This window comes from Ranitomeya variabilis, chromosome 4, assembly GCF_051348905.1.
Source record: "Ranitomeya variabilis isolate aRanVar5 chromosome 4, aRanVar5.hap1, whole genome shotgun sequence".
Taxonomy (NCBI): Eukaryota; Metazoa; Chordata; class Amphibia; order Anura; family Dendrobatidae; genus Ranitomeya; species Ranitomeya variabilis.
In genome coordinates this window covers 38,018,281-38,040,490 of record NC_135235.1, presented here as the reverse complement: position 1 = coordinate 38,040,490, position 22,210 = coordinate 38,018,281, and the positions used below count along the sequence as shown (strand labels likewise).

Here is a 22,210-nt window from a genome sequence, read left to right as displayed (position 1 = left end):
AATTATGATGTTGGCAATCGGGAGTTGCTGGCTATGAAGTGGGCATTCGAGGAGTGGCGACATTGGCTTGAGGGAGCCAAGCACCACGTGGTGGTCTTAACGGATCACAAGAATCTGACTTATCTCGAGTCTGCCAAGTGGTTGAATCCTAGACAGGCTCGATGGTCGCTGTTTTTCTCCCGTTTCGATTTTGTGATCTCCTACCTTCCGGGTACTAAGAATGTGAAGGCTGATGCCCTTTCTAGGAGTTTTGTGCCTGATTCTCCGGGAGTCCCTGAGCGGGCTAATGTTCTCAAAGAGGGGGTAATTTTATCTGCTATCTCCCCTGATTTGCGGCGGGTGCTGCAGGAGTTTCAGGCTGATAGACCTGACCGTTGTCCAGCGGAGAAACTGTTTGTCCCGGATAGATGGACTAGTAGAGTTATCTCTGAGGTTCATTGTTCGGTGTTGGCTGGTCATCCTGGGATTTTTGGTACCAGAGATTTGGTGGCTAGGTCCTTTTGGTGTCCTTCCTTGTCACGGGATGTGCTTTCTTTTGTGCAGTCTTGTGGGACTTGTGCTCGGGCCAAGCCCTGCTGTTCTCGTGCCAGTGGGTAGCTTTTGGCTTTGCCGGTCCCAAAAAGGCCCTGGACGCACATTTCCATGGATTTTATTTCTGATCTCCCTGTCTCTCAAAGGATGTCTGTCATCTGGGTGGTCTGTGATCGCTTTTCTAAGATGGTCCATTTGGTACCCCTGCCTAAATTACCTTCCTCCGCTGATTTGGTCCCATTATTTTTTCAGCATGTGGTTCGTTTGCATGGCATTCCGGAGAACATTGTGTCAGACAGAGGTTCCCAGTTTGTCTCTAGGTTTTGGCGGTCCTTTTGTGCGAAGATGGGCATTGATTTGTCTTTTTCTTCGGCTTTCCCTCCTCAGACAAATGGCCAAACCGAACGAACCAATCAGACTTTGGAGACCTATCTGAGATGCTTTGTTTCTGCTGATCAGGATGATTGGGTGACCTTCTTGCCTTTGGCTGAGTTCGCCCTTAATAATCGGGCTAGTTCGGCTACTTTGGTTTCGCCTTTTTTTTTGCAATTCTGGTTTTCATCCTCGTTTTTCTTCGGGGCAGGTTGAGCCTTCTGACTGTCCTGGTGTGGATTCTGTGGTGGACAGGTTGCAGCAAATTTGGACTCACGTAGTGGACAATTTGACGTTGTCCCAGGAGAAGGCTCAACATTTCGCTAACCGCCGTCGCTGTGTTGGTCCCCGACTTCGTGTTGGGGATTTGGTTTTGTTGTCTTCTCGTTATGTTCCTATGAAGGTTTCTTCTCCTAAGTTTAAGCCTCGTTTCACTGGTCCTTACAAGATTTCTGAAATTCTCAATCCTGTGTCATTTCGTTTGGTCCTTCCATCTTTTTTTGCCATCCATAATGTGTTCCATAGGTCGTTGTTGCGGAGATATGTGGCGCCTATGGTTCCCTCCGTTGATCCTCCTGCTCCGGTGTTGGTCGAGGGGGAGTTGGAGTATGTGGTAGAGAAGATTTTGGATTCTCGTATTTCAAGACGGAAGCTTCAGTACCTGGTTAAATGGAAGGGCTATGGTCAGGAGGATAATTCCTGGGTTATTGCCTCCGATGTCCATGCTGCCGATTTAGCTCGTGCCTTTCACTTGGCTCGTCTGGATCGGCCTGGGGGCCCTGGTGAGGGTTCGGTGACCCCTCCTCAAGGGGGGGTGCTGTTGTGAATTCCGTTCTCGGACTCCCTCCTGTGGTCATGAATGGTACTTCGGTGAGTTCTGTCTTTGGGCTCCCTCTAGTGGCTTTGAGTGGAACTGCTGGTCCTTGAGGTTGGCTTTCTCAGCTGCCCTCGTTTATTGCTAGGCTGGCTTCTCTATTTAACTCCACTCAGATCGTTACTTCATGCCAGCTGTCAGTCTCAGTATTGGTTCAGATCTCTCTTGGACTTCTCAGATGACCTGTCTACTCCAGCAGAAGCTAAGTTCCTGCTAGTTCATTGTTGTTACTGCTTATTCTAGTCCAGCTTGCTATCATGGTATTTACTCACTAGCTGGAAGCTCTGGGGGTGCAGAGTGGCACCTCCACACCGTGAGTCGGTGTGGAGGTCTTTTTGCATACTCTGCGTGGTTTTTGTAGTTTTTTTGTGCTGACCGCATAGTTCCCTTTTCTATCCTTTGACTATTTAGTGAAGACTGGCCTCCTTTGCTAAAACCTGTTTCATTCCTGTGTTTGTGACTTTCCTCTAAACTCACCGTCAATATATGTGGGGGCTGCCTTTTCCTTTGGGGAATTTCTCTGAGGCAAGGTAAGGCTTCTATTTCTATCTTTAGGGGTAGTTAGCTCTTAGGCTGTGAAGAGGCGTCTAGGGAGAGTTAGGTACGCTCCACGGCTATTTCTAGTGTGTGCGATAGGAGTAGGGTTTGCGGTCAGCAGAATTCCCACTTCCCCAGAGCTTGTCCTGATTCCTAGTTTAACCATCAGGTCATTCCGGGTGCACCTAACCACCAGGTCCATAACAACATCCCAGGGAGTAAGGAAGGAAGGACAAAGGGTAGGAAGGGAGTGAGGAAGGAAGAAGTAAAGGAGAAAAGGGAGCAAAACAGAAGAAAAGGGAAGGAAAAGGGAATGAGAGGAAGGAAGGGAAGGAAGAAATGGAGCAAGAGGGAGAGAGGAAAAAGGAAAAAAGGGAGGGGTAAAGAGAGGAAGAAAGGAAGGAAAGTAGGGAGCGAGAGGAAAAAGGAAGGGATGGAAGACGGGAGGACGTGAGAAAGGAAGGAACTGCACGTCATGCGACTGGAGAAGAGAAGAAGTCCCAGAAGATCGGAGAAGGGCAAATTACAGGCCAGTGAGCCTTACTTCTATACCAGGAAAGATCTTTGAACAAATTATTAAACACCATGTATGTTTTTTTTTTTTATATTTTCACATGTAAAGTGCCATGGAATAAATGGCACTATAATAATAAATAATAATTATAATAAGTCTCAGAATCATACTTGGATGAGAATACAGTAATTACCAGAGCCAGCATGGGTTTGTGGCAAACAAGTCATGCGGTAAATATAGTATATCTCAACTTCAGCAAAGCATTTCATAAATTATCTCATACTATCCTTGTTGAAAAAATGACCAAGTATGGGATTGACAAGGCTACAGATAGGTGGATTCATAACTGGCTTAGTGATCGTACTCAAATAGTGGTAATAAATGGTTGCACATCCAATCGGAAGAGTGTTTCAAGTGGGTACAACAAGGCTCTGAACTGGCCCTAGTGTTATTCAACATTTTTATAAATGATCTATATAAGGGTACTGTCACACTCTGCAACTTTCCAAGGAAAGTTTGTGCTGAACTGGATACTTTATTCCAGCCGAGCTCTTTATAATCTCGTGTTACATCAGCACACATGGTTCTGTTTGTTATGGGTGTAATGATTTAAGCTTATTCAGTATATCCTCTGTCCTGCGGCTTTGGTGCAGCGTCACCTTCATAGCATTCCTCTTATTTTCTCTTTGACATTTTATATTTCAATAAAGATGAATATTTGATACTTAAATCCCTTTTTTGTGCAATAATTTTCTTTGTAGGTTTTATATATTGATGTGTGCATGGATTTGTCATGTTTTCCGTGTGACATTATCCCCTTATGTGGACACAGATATATGGTTGTTATATTCTGTGTATTGCTTATCAGCATTGGTTGATAACTTTCCAACGATCACGACCAGCGATACGACCTGGCCGTGATCGTTGGAAAGTCGTTGTGTGGTTGCTGGAGAGCTGTCACACAGACCGCTCTCCAGCGACCAACGATGCTGAAGGCCCCGGGTAAACAGGGTAAACATCGGGTTACTAAGCGCAGGGCCGCGCTTAGTAACCCGATGTTTACCCTGGTTACCATCGTAAAAGTAAAAAAAAAAAAACACTAGATACTCACATTCCGGTGTCCGTCAGGTCCCTCGCAGTCTGCTTCTCGCTCTGACTGAGTGCCGCCGTAAAGTGAAAGCAAAGCACAGCGGTGACGTCACCGCTGTGCTCTGCTCTTACTTTACGGCCGGCAGTCAGTCAGAGCGGTAAGCAGACTGCGAGGGACCTGACGGACACCGGAATGGGAGTATGTACTGTTTGTTTTTTTTTACTTTTACGATGGTAACCAGGGTAAACATCGGGTTACTAAGCGCGGCCCTGCGCTTAGTAACCCGATGTTTACCCTGGTTACAAGCGAACGCATCGTTGGATCGGTGTCACACACACCGATCCAACGATGACAGCGGGAGATCCAGCGACGAAAGAAAGTTCCAAACGATCTGCTACGACGTACGATTCTCAGCAGGGTCCCTGATCGCTGCTGCGTGTCAGACACAGCGATATCGTATGGATATCGCTGGAACGTCACGGATCGTGCCGTCGTAGCGACAAAAGTGCCACTGTGAGACGGTACCCTAAGGGAACTGAAGGTAAACTAATCTTATTTGCAGACGATGCAAAGCTAAGAGGGGTAGCTAACACTGGAGAACTCAGGGAAAGGATTCAGAAGGATCTAGATTAGCTTAAACAATGGGCAGCGTCTAATAGAATGGTATTTAACAGGAAGAAATGCCAGATTCAACATCTGAACAAGAAAAATGAAAAATACATCTACAGAATGGGAGGAATAGAACCTAGCAATGGCATGTGTGAAAAAGACTTGGGTATACTAATAGATCACAGACTGCACAGGAGTCAACAGTGTGATGCAGCAGCCAAAAAGGCAAACACAGTTCTAGGATGTATTATGAGAAGCATAGAGTCTAGATCACGTGAAGTAATTATCCCCCCTACTCCTTCTTGGTCAGGCCTCATCTGGAATACTGTGTCCAGTTCTGGGCAACACATTGTAAAAAAAAGACATTGAAAAACTGGAGCAAGTTCAGAGAAGAGCAACCAGGATGGTGAGCAAAGTATGTAATACAAGGACCGGTTAAAGGATCTGCAAATGTTTTGCTTGGAATAAAAGAAGGCTACATATATCTGGAGGGCTGTCACATTGTAGAGGGATCATCCTTATTCTCATATACACATGGAAACACGAGAAGCAATGGAATGAAACTGAAAGGGAGAAGATACAGATTAGAAGATATTAGAAAAAACTTTGACAGTGAGGGAGAGCAATGAGTGGAACAGGCGGCCATGAGAGGTGGATTTGACAGTGAGGGAGAGCAATGAGTGGAACAGGCGGCCATGAGAGGTGGGGAGTTCTCCTTGAATGGAAGTCTTCACACGGGCTGGACAGACATCTTCTGAGATGGTTATTGACTCCTGCATTGAGCAGGGGGCTGGACACGATGACCCCGGAGGAGCCTTATAACTCTAACATTCTAGGATTCTATGATTGACAGCAGCAACACATTCACCGATTGCCTGTTTGCCCATCTTTTATATTTTGATTTGTAGATGAGAAAAATAAGTTATCAAAATGAAAAAAAGAATGCTGTATATACATTTAACATAAAAACCAGATTTACACAATAGGTAATTTTCTGATGACACATTCCCTTTCGAAACAAGCTTAGAATGGGGAGACTCGTCACCCGGGTGACTCCCCACTGACTTTTACCGGCACGCTTGGCCTGACTGACAGGTGTCACTCTATATGTAGAGAACGGTCAATCACCCTGAGCCGGGCAGGGTATAGCCAGGGAGTGTCCTTCGTGCCCCTCACTCCCCATTTTATTGTGAAGCTCCCAGCAGTTCGACCTCCCCAATTAATAAAGGCCCCCATACACATGAACCCAATGAGTTCAGCAGGTCTGGTCACCAGCTGATATTTATGGGGGTCTGCCGACTACCTGTCAGGTGATCTCGGGGAAAGGGCGATCGGAACGATGGAACTTCTGCAGCTATTACTATTGTTTTCAGGGAGGGGGATAAAGCCGCTGCTGGAGGAGTCTGGCAGCAACTTTTTCCTCTCTCTCTGCTGGAAACACATGGACCCTCCGGTGTATGGGGGGGCGTCTGGAGACACCGTCTATACCCGGATCATATTAAAGTGAAATATGACACAATTTTAGGCACAACTATATAAATATTGTCATTTTTTTGGCTATGTTCACACGTTGCGGTTTTTGCTGCGGATCCGCAGTGGATTTGCAGCTGCGGATCCGCAGCCGTTTTCCATGCAGGGTACAGTACAATGTTACCCTATGGAAAACAAAATCCGCTGTGCCCACTTTGCGTTTTTCCGCTGGAAAATCCGCGTGGATTTTCTGCGGAAAAAAAGAAGTACCATGTCAATTCTTTCTGCGGATTCCGCAGCGGTTTTCCACCTGCACCAATAGGAAAGTGCAGTTGGAAAACCGCAGTGGAATCCGCAGTAGAAACCGCACAAAAAACCGCAGTGAAAACCACCGCGGTTTTGCACTGCGGTTTTTACAAATCCGCTGCGGAAAAATCCGCAGCAAAATCAGGAACGTGTGAACAAGCCCTTAAAAGTTGCAAAAAAGAAAAAGGGTGATGCAAAAGTTTGGGCACCCTGCATGGTTAGTACTAGTAGCACCCCCTTTTGTAATTATCACAGCTTGTATGTCTGTAGCTCAGACGTGTGCAACCTGCTACTCCCCTCCTAGAGAACTACATGTCCCAGCATGCACCGAGAGCGCAGGAGCAGAGCCTGCTGGGAGTTGTAGTCCTTCCCCGGGTTGTTTTCCGCACGGGACAAGTCTCTGCCTGTTATAAGCAGAGGAGGCGGCGGCTGCCTGCAGTCGTCAGCGGCGGACACTCCTCCTCCCCCCCAGCTGCGGAGACCGGCGACACTGCGGGCGGACACGGCCTCTCCATGCCCGGTAATGTATGTACCGCACATGCCTCCCTTATAGCCAGTATTGTCTGCACCATCCTCACCCGCCGCCTCCATGCCGCTCTCTGCCCGACCGGCTCCTCTTTCTCCCGGTGTTTTGCTTTTGGCAGGTAACGTGGGCCAAACCGTAACTCTGTTGTCATAGTAACGGCGGGCGGCGCGGCCCGGAGAGGAGTACGGAAGCCTGCGGCTCCCAAAAAGCGGCGCAGTCATGGGAGGGTTACACGTGGCAGGGAGTGTATATGTGTGTGTGTACACGGACCAGTGCGGCCACTGTGGGAGTTCACATGCACACTGACAAATGGCCTGGTGTAAGGGAAAAAAAAAAGGTGTTTATTTTTTTTCAGGAAGAAAAGCAGATGATTTTGCTCATGCCTGCCAGTCCAGACTTGGCCATAGAAAGTCCGTTTTTCACTTGCATATTCCGTGTTTTTAACGGGAAGAACACATACTCGTATTCCGTGCAGCAGTTCACCTGTCAGTTTGTTTGCAAATCGTGTCTGCAAAAAAAAAAAAAAAAGTTGTCATTTTTTTTTTTTTAATTTAAGTCACGAATCAAAATCACCCATAAAAGCCCATGGGTCAATTAGAAAAAAACAACCATGCGGTCACATGCCAACTAGACGTGCGTGGTGTCACTATATGCAAGTGTATTGAGCGATGGCGGATACAGTCTAGTCGGGATGTGTCCGCTCACAATGCAAGGAGTCACAAATTTGCAGACGTAGCCGAGGGCCAGACAACCACTTTTATTATTGGATTACATTTTTAACATTGCTCTGAAGGGGTTGTCCACTACTACAATATTGATTAGATATCCCTCTGATATCCAGATCAGAGAGTATCCGACACCCACCACTGCCACCGATCATCTGTCATCAGGTCTGCTGGTGAGATGTAAGGATTCAGTTGGTACTGCACCACTTACAGAACAGTACTGCGCCCGATGCAGAGCGGCACTGCACCACTTACAGAACAGTACTGCGCCCGATGCAGAGCGGCACTGCACCACTTACAGAACAGTACTGCGCCCGATGCAGAGCGGTACTGCACCACTTACAGAACAGTACTGCGCCCGATGCAGAGCGGTACTGCACCACTTACAGAACAGTACTGCGCCCGATGCAGAGCGGTACTGCACCACTTACAGAACAGTACTGCGCCCGATGCAGAGCGGTACTGCACCACTTACAGAACAGTACTGCGCCCGATGCAGAGCGGTACTGCACCACTTACAGAACAGTACTGCGCCCGATGCAGAGCGGCACTGCACCACTTACAGAACAGTACTGCGCCCGATGCAGAGCGGCACTGCACCACTTACAGAACAGTACTGCGCCCGATGCAGAGCGGCACTGCACCACTTACAGAACAGTACTGCGCCCGATGCAGAGCGGCACTGCACCACTTACAGAACAGTACTGCGCCCGATGCAGAGCGGCACTGCACCACTTACAGAACAGTACTGCGCCCGATGCAGAGCGGCACTGCACCACTTACAGAACAGTACTGCGCCCGATGCAGAGCGGCACTGCACCACTTACAGAACAGTACTGCGCCCGATGCAGAGCGGTACTGCACCACTTACAGAACAGTACTGCGCCCGATGCAGAGCGGTACTGCACCACTTACAGAACAGTACTGCGCCCGATGCAGAGCGGCACTGCACCACTTACAGAACAGTACTGCGCCCGATGCAGAGCGGCACTGCACCACTTACAGAACAGTACTGCGCCTGATGCAGAACACTACTGCACCACTTACAGAACAGTACTGCGCCCGATGCAGAGCGGTACTGCACCACTTACAGAACAGTACTGCGCCTGAGGCAGAGCGGCACTGCACCACTTACAGAACAGTACTGCGCCCGATGCAGAACACTACTACACCACTTACAGAACAGTACTGCGCCCGATGCAGAACACTACTACACCACTTACAGAACAGTACTGCGCCCGATGCAGAACACTACTACACCACTTACAGAACAGTACTGCGCCTGAGGCAGAGTGCTGCTGCTCTGGTTCCCTTCTCTGTTTACATGCAGCTGAACTTGAAAATAGCAGATGGGTGCGGATGCTTGGTGTTTGACCCCCCCCCCCACTAATGTGATATGGATGACCTATTCTAACGACCCCCATGCACATTAGACTACCGTTGTCCAAACCTGACAATATTGGTGTGCTCAGCCAACAGTCTAATATTTATGGGGTCTTCCTGACTCCCACCACCCCATCCCCTTTGGATAAGCTGCCACTAGAGGAGTCTGGCCACGTCTCTTTATCGGCTCCTGTGTGTGGAGGAATTGGGAGAGACAGTCGCCTGCAGGACCATCATTTGGCCGACAGCAGTATCCTGTGCTTAAATCATATAAACCAGACCATGCATGCACCACCAACCAAAATACCAGGGGTGCTTGGATATATACTATGGGTTCAGTGCAACAAAGAGTGAACAGAAAAACCTAAAAAAGCAGCACTACAAGAACCAAGTAAAAGTAACAAAATAAATAGTCAATAAAAACGTCATGCAAATGTTATAGGGATTAAAGAGATGACAATGATCACCAAAACAAAAGGACACATAGATCTTTCTTTTAAACACTATTATTCATATCTTCTATGCAGCAAACGCTGCTGCACAGAAGATATGAATGTCGGCTTCAGCACCATGGGGGGACAGCGCTTACTGTAGCGCTGTCTCCTGCATGCCACACGGAGAACGTCCGTGTGAGGTACGTGTTTTATATGGACCCATTGACTTTAATGGGTCCGTGTAATACATGCGCTCCCACGAACACTGACATGTCTCCGTGTTTGGCACACGGAGACACGGTCCGCAAAAAATCAATGACATCTGCACAGATGCATTGATTTTAATGGGTCTACGTGTGTCAGTGGCTCCGGTACGTGAGGAAACTGTCACCCCACGTACCGGAGCCACTGACGTGTGAAACCGGCCTAAGGGTACTGTCACACTAAACGATTTACCAACGATCACGACCAGCGATACGACCTGGCTGTGATCGTTGGTAAGTCGTTGTGTGGTCGCTGGGAGCTGTCACACAGACCGCTCTCCAGCGACCAACGATGCCGAGGTCCCCGGGTAACCAGGGTAAACATCGGGTTACTAAGCGCAGGGCCGCGCTTAGTAACCCGATGTTTACCCTGGTTACCAGTGTAAAATGTAAAAAAGCAAACACTACATACTCACCTTCGCGTCCCCCGGCGTCCGCTTCCTGCACTGACTGAGCGCCGGCCCTAACAGCAGAGCGGTGACGTCACCGCTGTGCTGTGCTTTCACTTTACGGCCGGCAGTCAGTCAGTGCGGGAAGCAGACGGCAAGGGACCTGATGGACACCGGAATGTGAGTATGTAGTGTTTGGTTTTTTTTACATTTACGATGGTAACCAGGGTAAACATCGGGTTACTAAGCGCGGCCCTGCGCTTAGTAACCCGATGTTTACCCTGGTTACAAGTGAACGCATCGTTGGATCGCTGTCACACACACTGATCCAACGATGACAGCGGGAGATCCAGCGACGAAATAAAGTTCCAAACGATCTGCTACGACGTACGATTCTCAGCGGGGTCCCTGATCGCTGCTGCGTGTCAGACACAACGATATCGTATGGATATCGCTGGAACGTCACGGATCGTACCGTCGTAGCGACAAAAGTGCCACTGTGAGACAGTACCCCTAGACAGCTGGTAAGGAAGCCGCTTTTGTCTCTGTTGGAATCTCCCTTTAAATTCTTATGTGGAACAAAGCAACACAGAGATTGACATCTGGCGGGAACTCTGCACAGTGTCGCTCCCTGCCCAGCCCTGCAGATTGACCTTTCACTCCTATAAGCCAAATTACCTCTGAGATGGATTAGATAAAGCGGTGAGGTCATGATGTGAGCTGGAGACCGATAGAAGCCGCCGCACCGTGCGTCTAGGGCCCAGCAAGCGCTCAGGAAAAAGATTCTTGTACTTCGTTTTTGAACCACCATGTTTTCTTTTTCTTAATGCAGCAAATCTCCCTTGTGGTCTGCGCACTCAGCGTGTCCTGCAGTGGTGGCTTCTTTTTTTTTTTTCGTTTAAGGCCATATGCCCACGTAAGAAAAGAGGTGCAGAATTTTCTGCACAAAATCTGCATCTCCTGGCAGAATCCGCAGCTGCGCTTTTTGTGCGTTTTTTGTGCAGATTTTATTTCTATAATGGAGGGGTGCAGAAACGCTGCAGAACTGCACAAAAGAAGTGACATGCACTTCTTTGAAATCTGCAGCATTTTTGCGCAGATTTTTCTGCACCATGTGCACAGCTTTTTATTCACATTGTACTGTAAGGGTATGTGCACACGTTGCGGATTCTCTGCGGATCCGCAGCGTTTTTTGCAGTGCAGAAACGCTGCAGATCTGCAATTGATTTAGGCTATGTGCACACGCTGCGGATTTTGCTGCGGAACTGCAGCGTTTCCGCAACTGCGGGTCCGCAGCGGTTTCCCATGAGTTTACAGTACAATGTAAACCTATGGGAAACAAAATCCGCAGTGCACATGCTGCAGAAAAAAACGCGCGGAAATGCAGCGGTTTATATTCCGCAGCATGTCAATTCTTTGTGCGGATTCCACTGCAGGTTTACACCTGCTCCAATAGGAATCTGCAGGTGAAAACCCACAGAGGAAACCGCAATAGAAACCGTGATAAATCCGCAGTAAAAACCGCAGCGGTTTTGCACTTCGGATTTATCAAATCCGCTGCGGAAAATTCCGCAATGGAATCCGCAGCGTGTGCACAAGCCCTTACAGTACAATGTAAATCAATGAGAAAAAAAAAATGCTGTGCACACTTTGCGGAAAATCCGCTGCGGAAACGCTGCGGTTTTAAAGTAGCATGTCACTACTTTTTTGTGAATCTGCAGCGTTTTTGTACCCATTCCATTATAGAAAACCGCAGGGGTAAAAAACGCAGCAAAAACGCACAAAAAACGCTGCGGAACCGCACAAAAAAACGCAGGTGCGTTTTCTGCCAGGAGAGACAGAATCCGCACCAGAAATTCCTAAGCTGAATCCGCAACGTGTGCGTGCAGATTTAGTGCAGAACTGCAGCGTTTTTTTCTGCTGCAGAAACGCTGCAGATCTGCACTGTGTTTCAGTCCAATGTAAATCAATGTTTGAATGTAACTTCAAATCGCAGAAAGACAGGAGAGTCTGGGAATATAAACTGATGACGACCTTTGACACTCTAACTGCAGGAATGAATGTGTCACACGGATTTATGTCTTTTTACATTAACTAAGGAACTTGCCCATCAGACCATGTGGGGTCATCACAACAGAGACCCTAATCACAGGACAATAAAACAATCCTTATCTAAGAATTGGCCCAATATTTATGGACATAACTGTTTATCACCCATGGTAATTCTGCTTCATGTCACCTGGCTTATCCATGGTTTTTTTTTCCCCTCTTTTTTTTTTTTTCTATACTATGTTGTGCATAAATATGTGATTCTTCAGCATTTGTTTTAGTCTTTGCCTGATGAAGAGACCTGCGTAGTCTCGAAAGCTTGCAATTTGTTACCACCTTTTCAGTTAGCCATTAAAAGTTATCAACCACTGAGGACTTTCAATTCTAAATATTTTCCTTATGAAAGGAGACACAAAGGTGATCCTTCCATCCCCTTTATGGGGTAAAACATTTTTACATCTCATCTCTCCTCCTTGCTCTCGCATGTGTCGTGTCTCTGTGTTTTCCCAAATTGTAATCTAAGTATCAGGATTATGGGCGTTCTTCAGGGAGATGAAATAGTCAGCAGATTCTGCACAAGTAATTATGCGATTATGCTTAATTAACTTTTCAGAAGTATTATATAATATCTAGAATAAATGTTTCTATTATAGTTTTTATGACCAGTTTTGTAATGTTCTGTTGCTGTTATTGTACTTTATATTCTATTTCATTCTTCATCTACCATTTTTAGCTTTGCTTGAATGCTATGTTTGTTATGCTCTTTTTTTATGGCTGGTATTTTATTATTCTGTTGACTTTTTTATTATAATCCATGTTATACTTTATCCACTAATTTTAGCTTTTGTATGAATTCCTTTTGTTTCTAGCTTTTAGGACTCGATTAACAATGTCGATGTTTTCATACTTTTACTTTTATCCCGTTTTTTTAACCCTTTGGATTCCTTATTGTTTTTTCCTGATTGTCTACTTTTATGTTACTCTTTATCCATTATTTTTAGCTTTCCTCTTTTGCGGTTATTGTTTTTAGGACTTGTATATGTTGATTTCATACTTTTTGTTAAACTTTATCCCCCATGTGAGCTTTGTTTGAATGACTTGTGTGTTTTTGTATTATCTTATTTTGCTCTGTGGCTGGTATTAAAATTTTATGTTAGTTCACTTTTTATATTGTTCCCCCCCCCCCCCTTTTTAGCAGTGTTTGAGCTAAAAAAAAAAGTATATATATATATATATATATATATATATATATATATATATATATATATATATATATATATATATATATTATTTTTTTTTACATATCAGAAGTTTGGACACACCTCATTTAGAGATCTTTCTGTATTTTCATTACTATGAAAATTGTACATTCACACTGAAGGCATCAAAACTATGAATTAACACATGTGGAATTATATACTTAACAAAAAAGTGTGAAACAACTTAACCCCTTAAGCCCGTATGACGTACTATACCGTCGAGGTGGGGGGGCCTTAATTCCCGGTGACGGGATAGTACGTCATACGCGATCGGCCGCGCTCACGGGGGGAGCGCGGCCGATCGCGGCCGGGTGTCGGCTGCATATCGCAGCTGACATCCGGCACTATGTGCCAGGAGCGGTCACGGACCGCCCCCGGCACATTAACCCCCGGCACACCGCGATCAAACATGATCGCGGTGTACCGGCGGTACAGGGAAGCATCGCGCAGGGAGGGGGCTCCCTGCGTGCTTCCCTGAGACGATCGGTACAAGGTGATGTACTCCCCTCGTACCGAACGTCTTCTCCCTGCAGGCCCCGGATCCAAAATGGCCGAGGGGCTGTATCCGGGTCCTGCAGGGAGCACTTCCGGGTCGGAGCAGGCTGCAGATGAAAGCTGCAGCCTGCTCCGATGAAAGTATGATCGCGGATCTGATAGAGTGCTGTGCACACTATCAGATCTGCGATCTGTGATGTCCCCCCCTGGGACAAAGTAAAAAAGTAAAAAAAAAAATTTCCACATGTGTAAAAAAAAAAAAAAAAAAAAAAAAAATTCCTAAATAAATAATAATAAAAACAAAAATATTATTCCCATAAATACATTTCTTTATCTAAAAAAAACAATAAAAGTACACATATTTAGTATCGCCGCGTCCGTAACGACCCAACCTATAAAACTGGCCCACTAGTTAACCCCTTCAGTAAACACCGTAAGAAAAAAAAAAAAAAACGAGGCAAAAAACAACGCTTTATTACCATACCGCCGAACAAAAAGTGGAATAACACGCGATCAAAAAGACGGATATAAATAACCATGTTACCGCTGAAAACGTCATCTTGTCCCGCAAAAAACGAGCCGCCATACAGCATCATCAGCAAAAAAATAAAAAAGTTATAGTCCTCAGAATAAAGCGATGCCAAAATAATTATTTTTTCTATAAAATAGTTTTTATCGTATAAAAGCGTCAAAACATAAAAAAATGATATAAATGAGGTATCGCTGTAATCGTACTGACCCGACGAATAAAACTGCTTTATCAATTTTACCAAGCGCAGAACGGTATAAACGCCTCCCCCAAAAGAAATTCATGAATAGCTGGTTTTTGGTTATTCTGCCTCACAAAAATCGGAATAAAAAGTGATAAAAAATGGTCACGTGTCCGAAAATGTTACCAATAAAAACGTCAACTCGTCCCGCAAAAAACAAGACCTCACATGACTCTGTGGACCAAAATGTGGAAAAATTATAGGTCTCAAAATTTGGAGACGCAAAAACTTTTTTGCTATAAAAAGCGTCTTTTAGTCTGGTTTCACACTTGCGTTTTTATCTGCATGCGTTTTTTAAAAAAACCGCATGTGTGAAAAAATGCATGTAAACGCGGTAAAACGCATGCGTTTTTATAGAAAAACACAAGAAAAGAAAAAAACAAAAAAACCTAACCCTACCCCTAACCCTACCCCTAACCTGAAATACGTGGCACTGAAATACGTGGCACTGAAATATACGTTTATATACGTATATAAGTGCCACGATATTTCAGTGGCCACGTATTTAAGTGCCACGTATTTAAGTGCCACGTATTTAAGTGCCACGTATTTAAGTGCCACGTATTTAAGTGCCACGTATTTAAGTGCCACGTATTTAAGTGCCACGTATTTAAGTGCCACGTATTTAAGTGCCACGTATTTAAGTGCCACGTATTTAAGTGCCACGTATTTAAGTGCCACGTATTTAAGTGCCACGTATTTAAGTGCCACGTATTTAAGTGCCACGTATTTAAGTGCCACGTATTTAAGTGCCACGTATTTAAGTGCCACGTATTTAAGTGCCACGTATTTCAGTGCCACGTATTTCAGTGCCACGTATTTCAGTGCCACGTATTTCAGTGCCACGTATTTCAGTGCCACGTATTTCAGTGCCACGTATTTCAGTGCCACGTATTTCAGTGCCACGTATTTCAGTGCCACGTATTTCAGTGCCACGTATTTCAGTGCCACGTATTTCAGTGCCACGTATTTCAGTGCCACGTATTTCAGTGCCACGTATTTCAGTGCCACGTATTTCAGTGCCACGTATTTCAGTGCCACGTATTTCAGTGCCACGTATTTCAGTGCCACGTATTTCAGTGCCACGTATTTCAGTGCCACGTATTTCAGTGCCACGTATTTCAGTGCCACGTATTTCAGTGCCACGTATTTACGTGCCACGTATTTACGTGCCACGTATTTTTCAGTGCCTGAAATACGTGGCACTGAAATACGTGGCACTGAAATACGTGGCACTGAAATATCGTGGCACTGAAATACTTGGCACTGAAATACGTGGCACTGAAATATCGTGGCACTGAAATATCGTGGCACTGAAATATCGTGGCACTGAAATACGTGGCACTGAAATACGTGGCACTGAAATACGTGGCACTGAAATACGTGGCACTGAAATACGTGGCACTGAAATACGTGGCACTGAAATACGTGGCACTGAAATACGTGGCACTTATATACGTGGCACTTATATACGTGGCACTTATATACGTGGCACTTATGACTGTCAGAAAATGTTCAGTAAACGGTTAGGAGTGAGGTTAGGGGTAGGGTTTCAGGTAGAATTGGGGAGTTTCCACTGTTCAGGCACATCAGGGGCTCTCCAAACGCGACATGGCGTCCAATCTCAATTCCAGCCAATTCTGCGTTGAAAAAGTAAAACAGTGCTCCTTCCCTTCCGAGCTCTCCCGTGCGTCCAAAAAGGGGTTTACCCCAACATATGGGGTATCAGCGTACTCGGGACAAATTGAACAACAACTTCTGGGGTCCAAGTTCTCTTGTTATCCTTGGGAAAATAAAAATTTGGGGGGCTAAAAGTCATTTTTGTGGGAAAAAAAATATGTTTTATTTTCACGGCTCTGCGTTGTAAACTGTAGTGAAACACTTGGGGTTCAAAGTTCTCACAACACATCTAGATAAGTTCCTTGGGGGGTCTAGTTTCCAATATGGGGTCACTTGTGGGGGGTTTGTACTGTTTGGGTACATCAGGGGCTCTGCAAATGCAACGTGACGCCTGCAGACCAATCCATTTAAGTCTGCATTCCAAATGGCGCTCCTTCCCTTCCGAGCTCTGTCATGTGCCCAAACAGTGGTTTCCCCCCACATAGGGGGTATCAGCGTACTCAGGACAAATTGGACAACAACTTTTAGGGTCCAATTTATCCTGATACCCTTGTGAAAATACAAAACTGGGGGCTAAAAAATCATTTTTGTGAAAAAAAAAAAATAATTTTTATTTTCACGGCTCTGCGTTATAAACTGTAGTGAAACACTTGGGGGTTCAAAGCTCTCAAAACACATCTAGATAAGTTCCTTAGGGGGTCTACTTTCCAAAATGGTGTCACTTGTTAGGGGTTTCAATGTTTAGGCACATCAAGGGCTCTCTAAATGCAACATGGCGTCCCATCTCAATTCCAGTCAATTTTGCATTGAAAAGTCAAATGGCGCTCCTTCCCTTCCGAGCTCTGCCCTGCGCCCAAACAATGGTTTACACCCACATATGGGGTATCAGCGTACTCAGGACAAATTGCACAACAATTTTTGGGGTCTATTTTCTCCTGTTACCCTTGGTAAAATAAAACAAATTGGAGCTGAAATAAATTTTGTGTGAAAAAAAGTTAAATGTTCATTTTTATTTAAACATTCCAAAAATTCCTGTGAAACACCTGAAGGGTTAATAAACTTCTTGAAAGTGGTTTTGAGTACCTTGAGGGGTGCAGTTTTTAGAATGGTGTCACACTTGGGTATTTTCTATCATATAGACCCGTCAAAATGACTTCAAATGAAATGTGGTCCCTAAAAAAAAAATGGTGTTGTAAAAATGAGAAATTGCTGGTCAACTTTTAACCCTTAACTCCGTCACAAAAAAAAATTTTGGTTCCAAAATTGTGCTGATGTAAAGTAGACATGTGGGAAATGTTATTTATTAAGTATTTTGTGTGACATATGTCTGTGATTTAAGGGCATAAAAATTCAAAGTTGGAAAATTGCGAAATTTTCGCCAAATATTCGTTTTTTTCACAAATAAACGCAAGTTATATCGAAGAAATTTTACCACTATCATGAAGTACAATATGTCACGAGAAAACAGTGTCAGAATCGCCAAGATCCGTTGAAGCGTTCCAGAGTTATAACCTCATAAAGGGACAGTGGTCAGAATTGTAAAAATTGGCCTGGTCATTAACGTGCAAACCACCCTCGGGGCTTAAGGGGTTAAAATATGTCTTGTATTCTAGGTTCTTCAAAGTAGCCACCTTTTGCTTTGATGACTGCTTTGCACACTCTTGGCATTCTCTTGATGAGCTTGAAGAGGCAGTCACCGGGAATGGTCTTCCAACAATCTTGAAGGAGTTCCCAGAGATGCTTAGCGCTTGTTGGCCCCTTTGCCTTCACTCTGCGGTCCAGCTCACCCCAAACCATCTCGATTGGGTTCAGGTCTGGTGACTGTGGAGGCCAGGTCATCTGGCGTAGCACCCCATCACTCTCCTCCTTGGTCAAATAGCCCTTACACAGCCTGGAGGTGTGTTTGGGGTCATTGTCCTGTTGAAAAATAAATGATGGTCCAACTAAACGCAAACCGGATGGAATAGCATGCCGCTGCAAGATGCTGTGGTAGCCATGCTGGTTCAGTATGCCTTCAGTTTTGAATAAATCCCCAACAGTGTCACCAGCAAAGCCCCCCCACACCATCACACCTCCTCCTCCATGCTTCACGGTGGGGACCAGGCATGTAGAGTCCATCCGTTCATCTTTTCTGCGTCGCACAAAGACACGGTGGTTGGAACCAAAGATCTCAAATTTGGACTCATCAGACCAAAGCACAGATTTCCACTGATCTAATGTCCATTCCTTGTGTTCTTTAGCCCAAACAAGTCTCTTCTGCTTGTTGTCTGTCCTAAGCAGTGGTTTCCTAGCAGCTATTTTACCATGAAGGCCTGCTGCACAAAGTCTCCTCTTAACAGTTGTTGTAGAGATGTGTCTGCTGCTAGAACTCTGTGTGGCATTGACCTGGTCTCTAATCTGAGCTGCTGTTAACCTGCGATTTCTGAGGCTGGTGACTCGGATAAACTTATCCTCAGAAGCAGAGGTGACTCTTGGTCTTCCTTTCCTAGGGCGGTCCTCATGTGAGCCAGTTTCTTTGTAGCGCTTGATGGTTTTTGCAACTACTTGGGGACACCTTCAAAGTTTTCCCAATTTTTCAGACTGACTGACCTTCATTTCTTAAAGTAATGATGGACACTCGTTTTTCTTTACTTGGCTGCTTTTTTCTTGCCATAATACAAATTCTAACAGTCTATTCAGTAGGACTATCAGCTGTGTATCCACCAGACTCCTGCACGACACAACTGATGATCCCAACCCCATTTATAAGGCAAGAAATCCCACTTATTAAACCTGACAGGGCACACCTGTGAAGTGAAAACCATTCCTGGTGACTACCTCTTGAAGCTCATCAAGAGAATGCCAAGACTGTGCAAAGCAGTCATCAAAGCAAAAGGTGCCTACTGTGAAGAACCTAGAATAAATATGACATAATTTCAGTTGTTTCACACTTTTTTGTTAAGTATATAATTCCACATGTGTTAATTCATAGTTTTGATGCCTCCAGTGTGAATGTACAATTTTCATGGTCATAAAAAAATACAGCAAAATCTTTAAATGAGAAGGTGTGTCCAAACTTTTCATGTGTGTGTATATGTATGTATATATATGTATGTATATATATATATATATATATATATATATATATATATATATATATATATATATATTCTTACTTGTGGCTGGTATTATAATGTTCTGTTGATCTACTTTTATGTGACACTTTATAATTTATCCACTCTTTTGTTCGAGTTGCATATTTGTCCCATGTGTATATGTAGGTCAACCTCCCATATCAAATGCCAGAAGCCTTTATTTAGATTGCACTCCATTTGCACAGAGCTATCACATCAGCCTCGTTTCTGTATCCCTTGTTACATATAACACTTAATATTTTTTTTTCCCATGTCCTCTCATGTGGCAGCTGCAGCGTGGTGACTGGTAAAACTCCAGTGCTCCGTCAGCTTCTTTTTTTCTACTTCCCATAGTGCCTGGTCGAGGGCTATTGTGTTGGGATTAGGTCACCACATGACCATCTCTGAGATCACAATCACTTCTCTGCTGTTGCTTTGTATTCACACTCAGTCAGGATCCAGACACGTGTAACAGAGGGTTGGCCTGGCCAGTTCTTTGCTTAATCATTCTCTACACAGTAAGACAGTATTAGACTATACTTACAATGAGGACACTAGGGAAGTGCTTTTAGAAGCTTCTTCTCATGTGTGGCAGATATGGCCTTCTTCTACAAGTCTAACCTCTTCCAAAACTTCTTCCAGCAGTTGTAGAGGTCATTCCAAACCTCGAGAAAGTCTTAAGGAATCAGATGGTGCAAACTATTGGATTGGAGTCGATTGAAGAAGTCCCTGGATTAATGGGAAGGATCCGATGATGGCTCTTCTGCCGGGATCTCCAGGAGAAGTCAGGGATTTGGTAACGGTGTCTCCGGAGAAGGGCTGTTTTCTGGATGAGTCAGACTCGAGCGACGTTGATGAAGGGCTTCTCGATGACTTGGAGCTAAATCCTTTTGACGGTTTACCGTACTCGTCCCGGTTTTATGAACTCCTCAAACAAAGGGAAAGTCTTCCTATTTGGAAATCGAAATATGTATTTTTGGAGAGTTTGCTTCATAACCAGATCGTGGTGGTGTCTGGAGGGGCCAAGTGCGGGAAGAGTTCTCAAGTAAGTCCTTCAGCCAAATTTGCTTCAGTTAATCACTATTGGTTTATAGTTGATCCGTGTTTTTAGGACTTGTACATCTACATAGACCTTTTCCGACTTATTATGATTATTTTTTTTTCCCTTACGTGATACCTACTTTATGGCGTTTTCGGCTACTTGGTTACTCAAGAGTAGAAATCCTTCTAAAAGAAAGAAATTGACAATACTTGCCACTGAATTTGCCCTTTGTTCCAGTTCTGCATCGGTCTCCACTGGAGCGGAAGTGATGATGATGTTTCCGACCAGTAACCTGACTGCTGAGGCCACTGATTGGCTGCAGGGTCAGGTAACTGGCGGTTGGGACATCATCACTTTGATCAGCAGGCCTGGAACTATGGGCAGAATCGGATATAATATTATTATTTTATTTTTTAATATCCCTACCCTCTGGTAACCTTTTTAAAGGTGTTTATTCTAAAATAAACTTGTATTTGTCTGTATTAAGAATGCATTAGAATAGGTCAAAGTGCCTTCTGATGAGGCGGTCCTTGTGAATCCCCGGTGTCCCCAGTACTGTAGTTCACCACTGTCAGTACAGTGTATGACCCTATATACCCCATGGTCCTTGCAGTTGCTTCCTTTCTCTCCTCAGGGTCATCAACAGGATCCTAATGCCGCATTCATGCCAGTATAATCCCGGCACATTTCTACATCCATATTATGACCTGGCTTCTCATGGCCAGAACTGACACCATCAGCATTAGGTCCACAGTTGGGCTAAGATTTGTGGCCCCAGTCAGGCTTTTTTTTTTTTTTTTTTAATTTGTTTCTTCCATGTGCTGCTTTTTCTAATAGTTGTAGGTAGCAAGAAAAGTGTGCAGCGGGAGTAAAGGTCCCCCATACACCTTAGATAAAAGTCAGGAGCATCTGACCATCTGATGTTTATGGTGGCCTCTTCACTGTCCCCCTATAGATTGTCAGAGGACATAAGTATCTGGAGGTTGGAATTCGATCTCCCACCCTCTTTTTATTTTGGCAAGGAAATCGTCCACTGCTGGGTGACTTTTGGTGAAACACAGGAGCACTTGTCCGAGTATGCCTGTGTATGAGGGAGTCAAGAGAAACTTGCCTAGCAGATTCATCAACACTCACTGCTGGGGTTCCCCGCCTTTTCTCCTGACTTCTTCTTAACGTGGGGACATCACAATCAGTGAATACTGATTGGCTGTAGCGGTATTATTCGGTTGGAACCTGGAACTAGGAGATTATTGGGAGCTAGGAATGTTGTCGCTGCCGCCATTCCATGAATCGGTGGTGGCTGTAGCAGCGATCACGGGCAGTGGTGAAGACCACAGTGGAGGTCAGGTAGGTCAGTATCCAATAAGACATATGGGCGAGGGCTGTCTGCACTCAATATGTCTTGATGTTGCTCTCCTGGGTACTAGGCAGCTCAATTGCAGTGCAACCATGTAGAGTATTGCATATGCGGCCAGCAATGAGAATGGCGTGGTGCAACGTTCTTGCAAACTGGATGGTGCACTTACCATTCAAGGAAGGCATCTTGCAAGGAACCAACTTATCATTCTCACCTAGGGTGAACAAGTTGCTGCTAAAACCCTCGGGAACGTTGTGCTACGTGAGATGGTAAAACCATACTGGAAAACAGCTGTAGGTACTGCACAAACATGTAGAAAAAGTATGTTATTGTTGTGAAGGTGACTCTTTACCTGGAGATGCTGTCATCCACTACATTCGTTCAGGGCTGGCGTTGGGGGCAGGCAGACAAGGCACTTACCTGGGGCCCCCACTTGTGCTGTGATGCATATCCTCAGGGCCGTCATTAGGGGCAGGTAGTCA

General features: G+C 45.0%; 2 protein-coding genes across 8 annotated transcripts in view; one reads left to right on the top strand and one right to left on the bottom strand.

The window, feature by feature from the left end:
* The window catches only part of FANK1 (fibronectin type III and ankyrin repeat domains 1), a 104,840-nt gene extending 97,820 nt beyond the window's left edge, over positions 1–7,020 (bottom strand). The window contains exon 1 of one of the 2 annotated variants that reach the window (XM_077258372.1): positions 6,882–7,020. In XM_077258372.1, the coding sequence (XP_077114487.1) occupies positions 6,882–6,894 (13 nt within the window). In that variant the 5' untranslated portion in view covers positions 6,895–7,020. The remainder of the gene's footprint in view (positions 1–6,881) is intronic. The other variant, XM_077258373.1, reaches the window with a different exon arrangement.
* Positions 6,595–22,210, top strand: part of DHX32 (DEAH-box helicase 32 (putative)) — a 68,885-nt gene continuing 53,269 nt past the window's right edge. The window contains exons 1-2 of one of the 6 annotated variants that reach the window (XM_077258370.1): positions 6,595–6,828; positions 19,975–20,374. In XM_077258370.1, coding sequence (XP_077114485.1) covers positions 20,081–20,374 — 294 coding nt within the window. In that variant the 5' untranslated portion in view covers positions 6,595–6,828; positions 19,975–20,080. Of the gene's footprint in view, positions 6,948–19,971; positions 20,375–22,210 lie in introns of all 6 variants that reach the window. The other 5 variants (XM_077258365.1, XM_077258367.1, XM_077258369.1 and 2 more) reach the window with 5 other exon arrangements.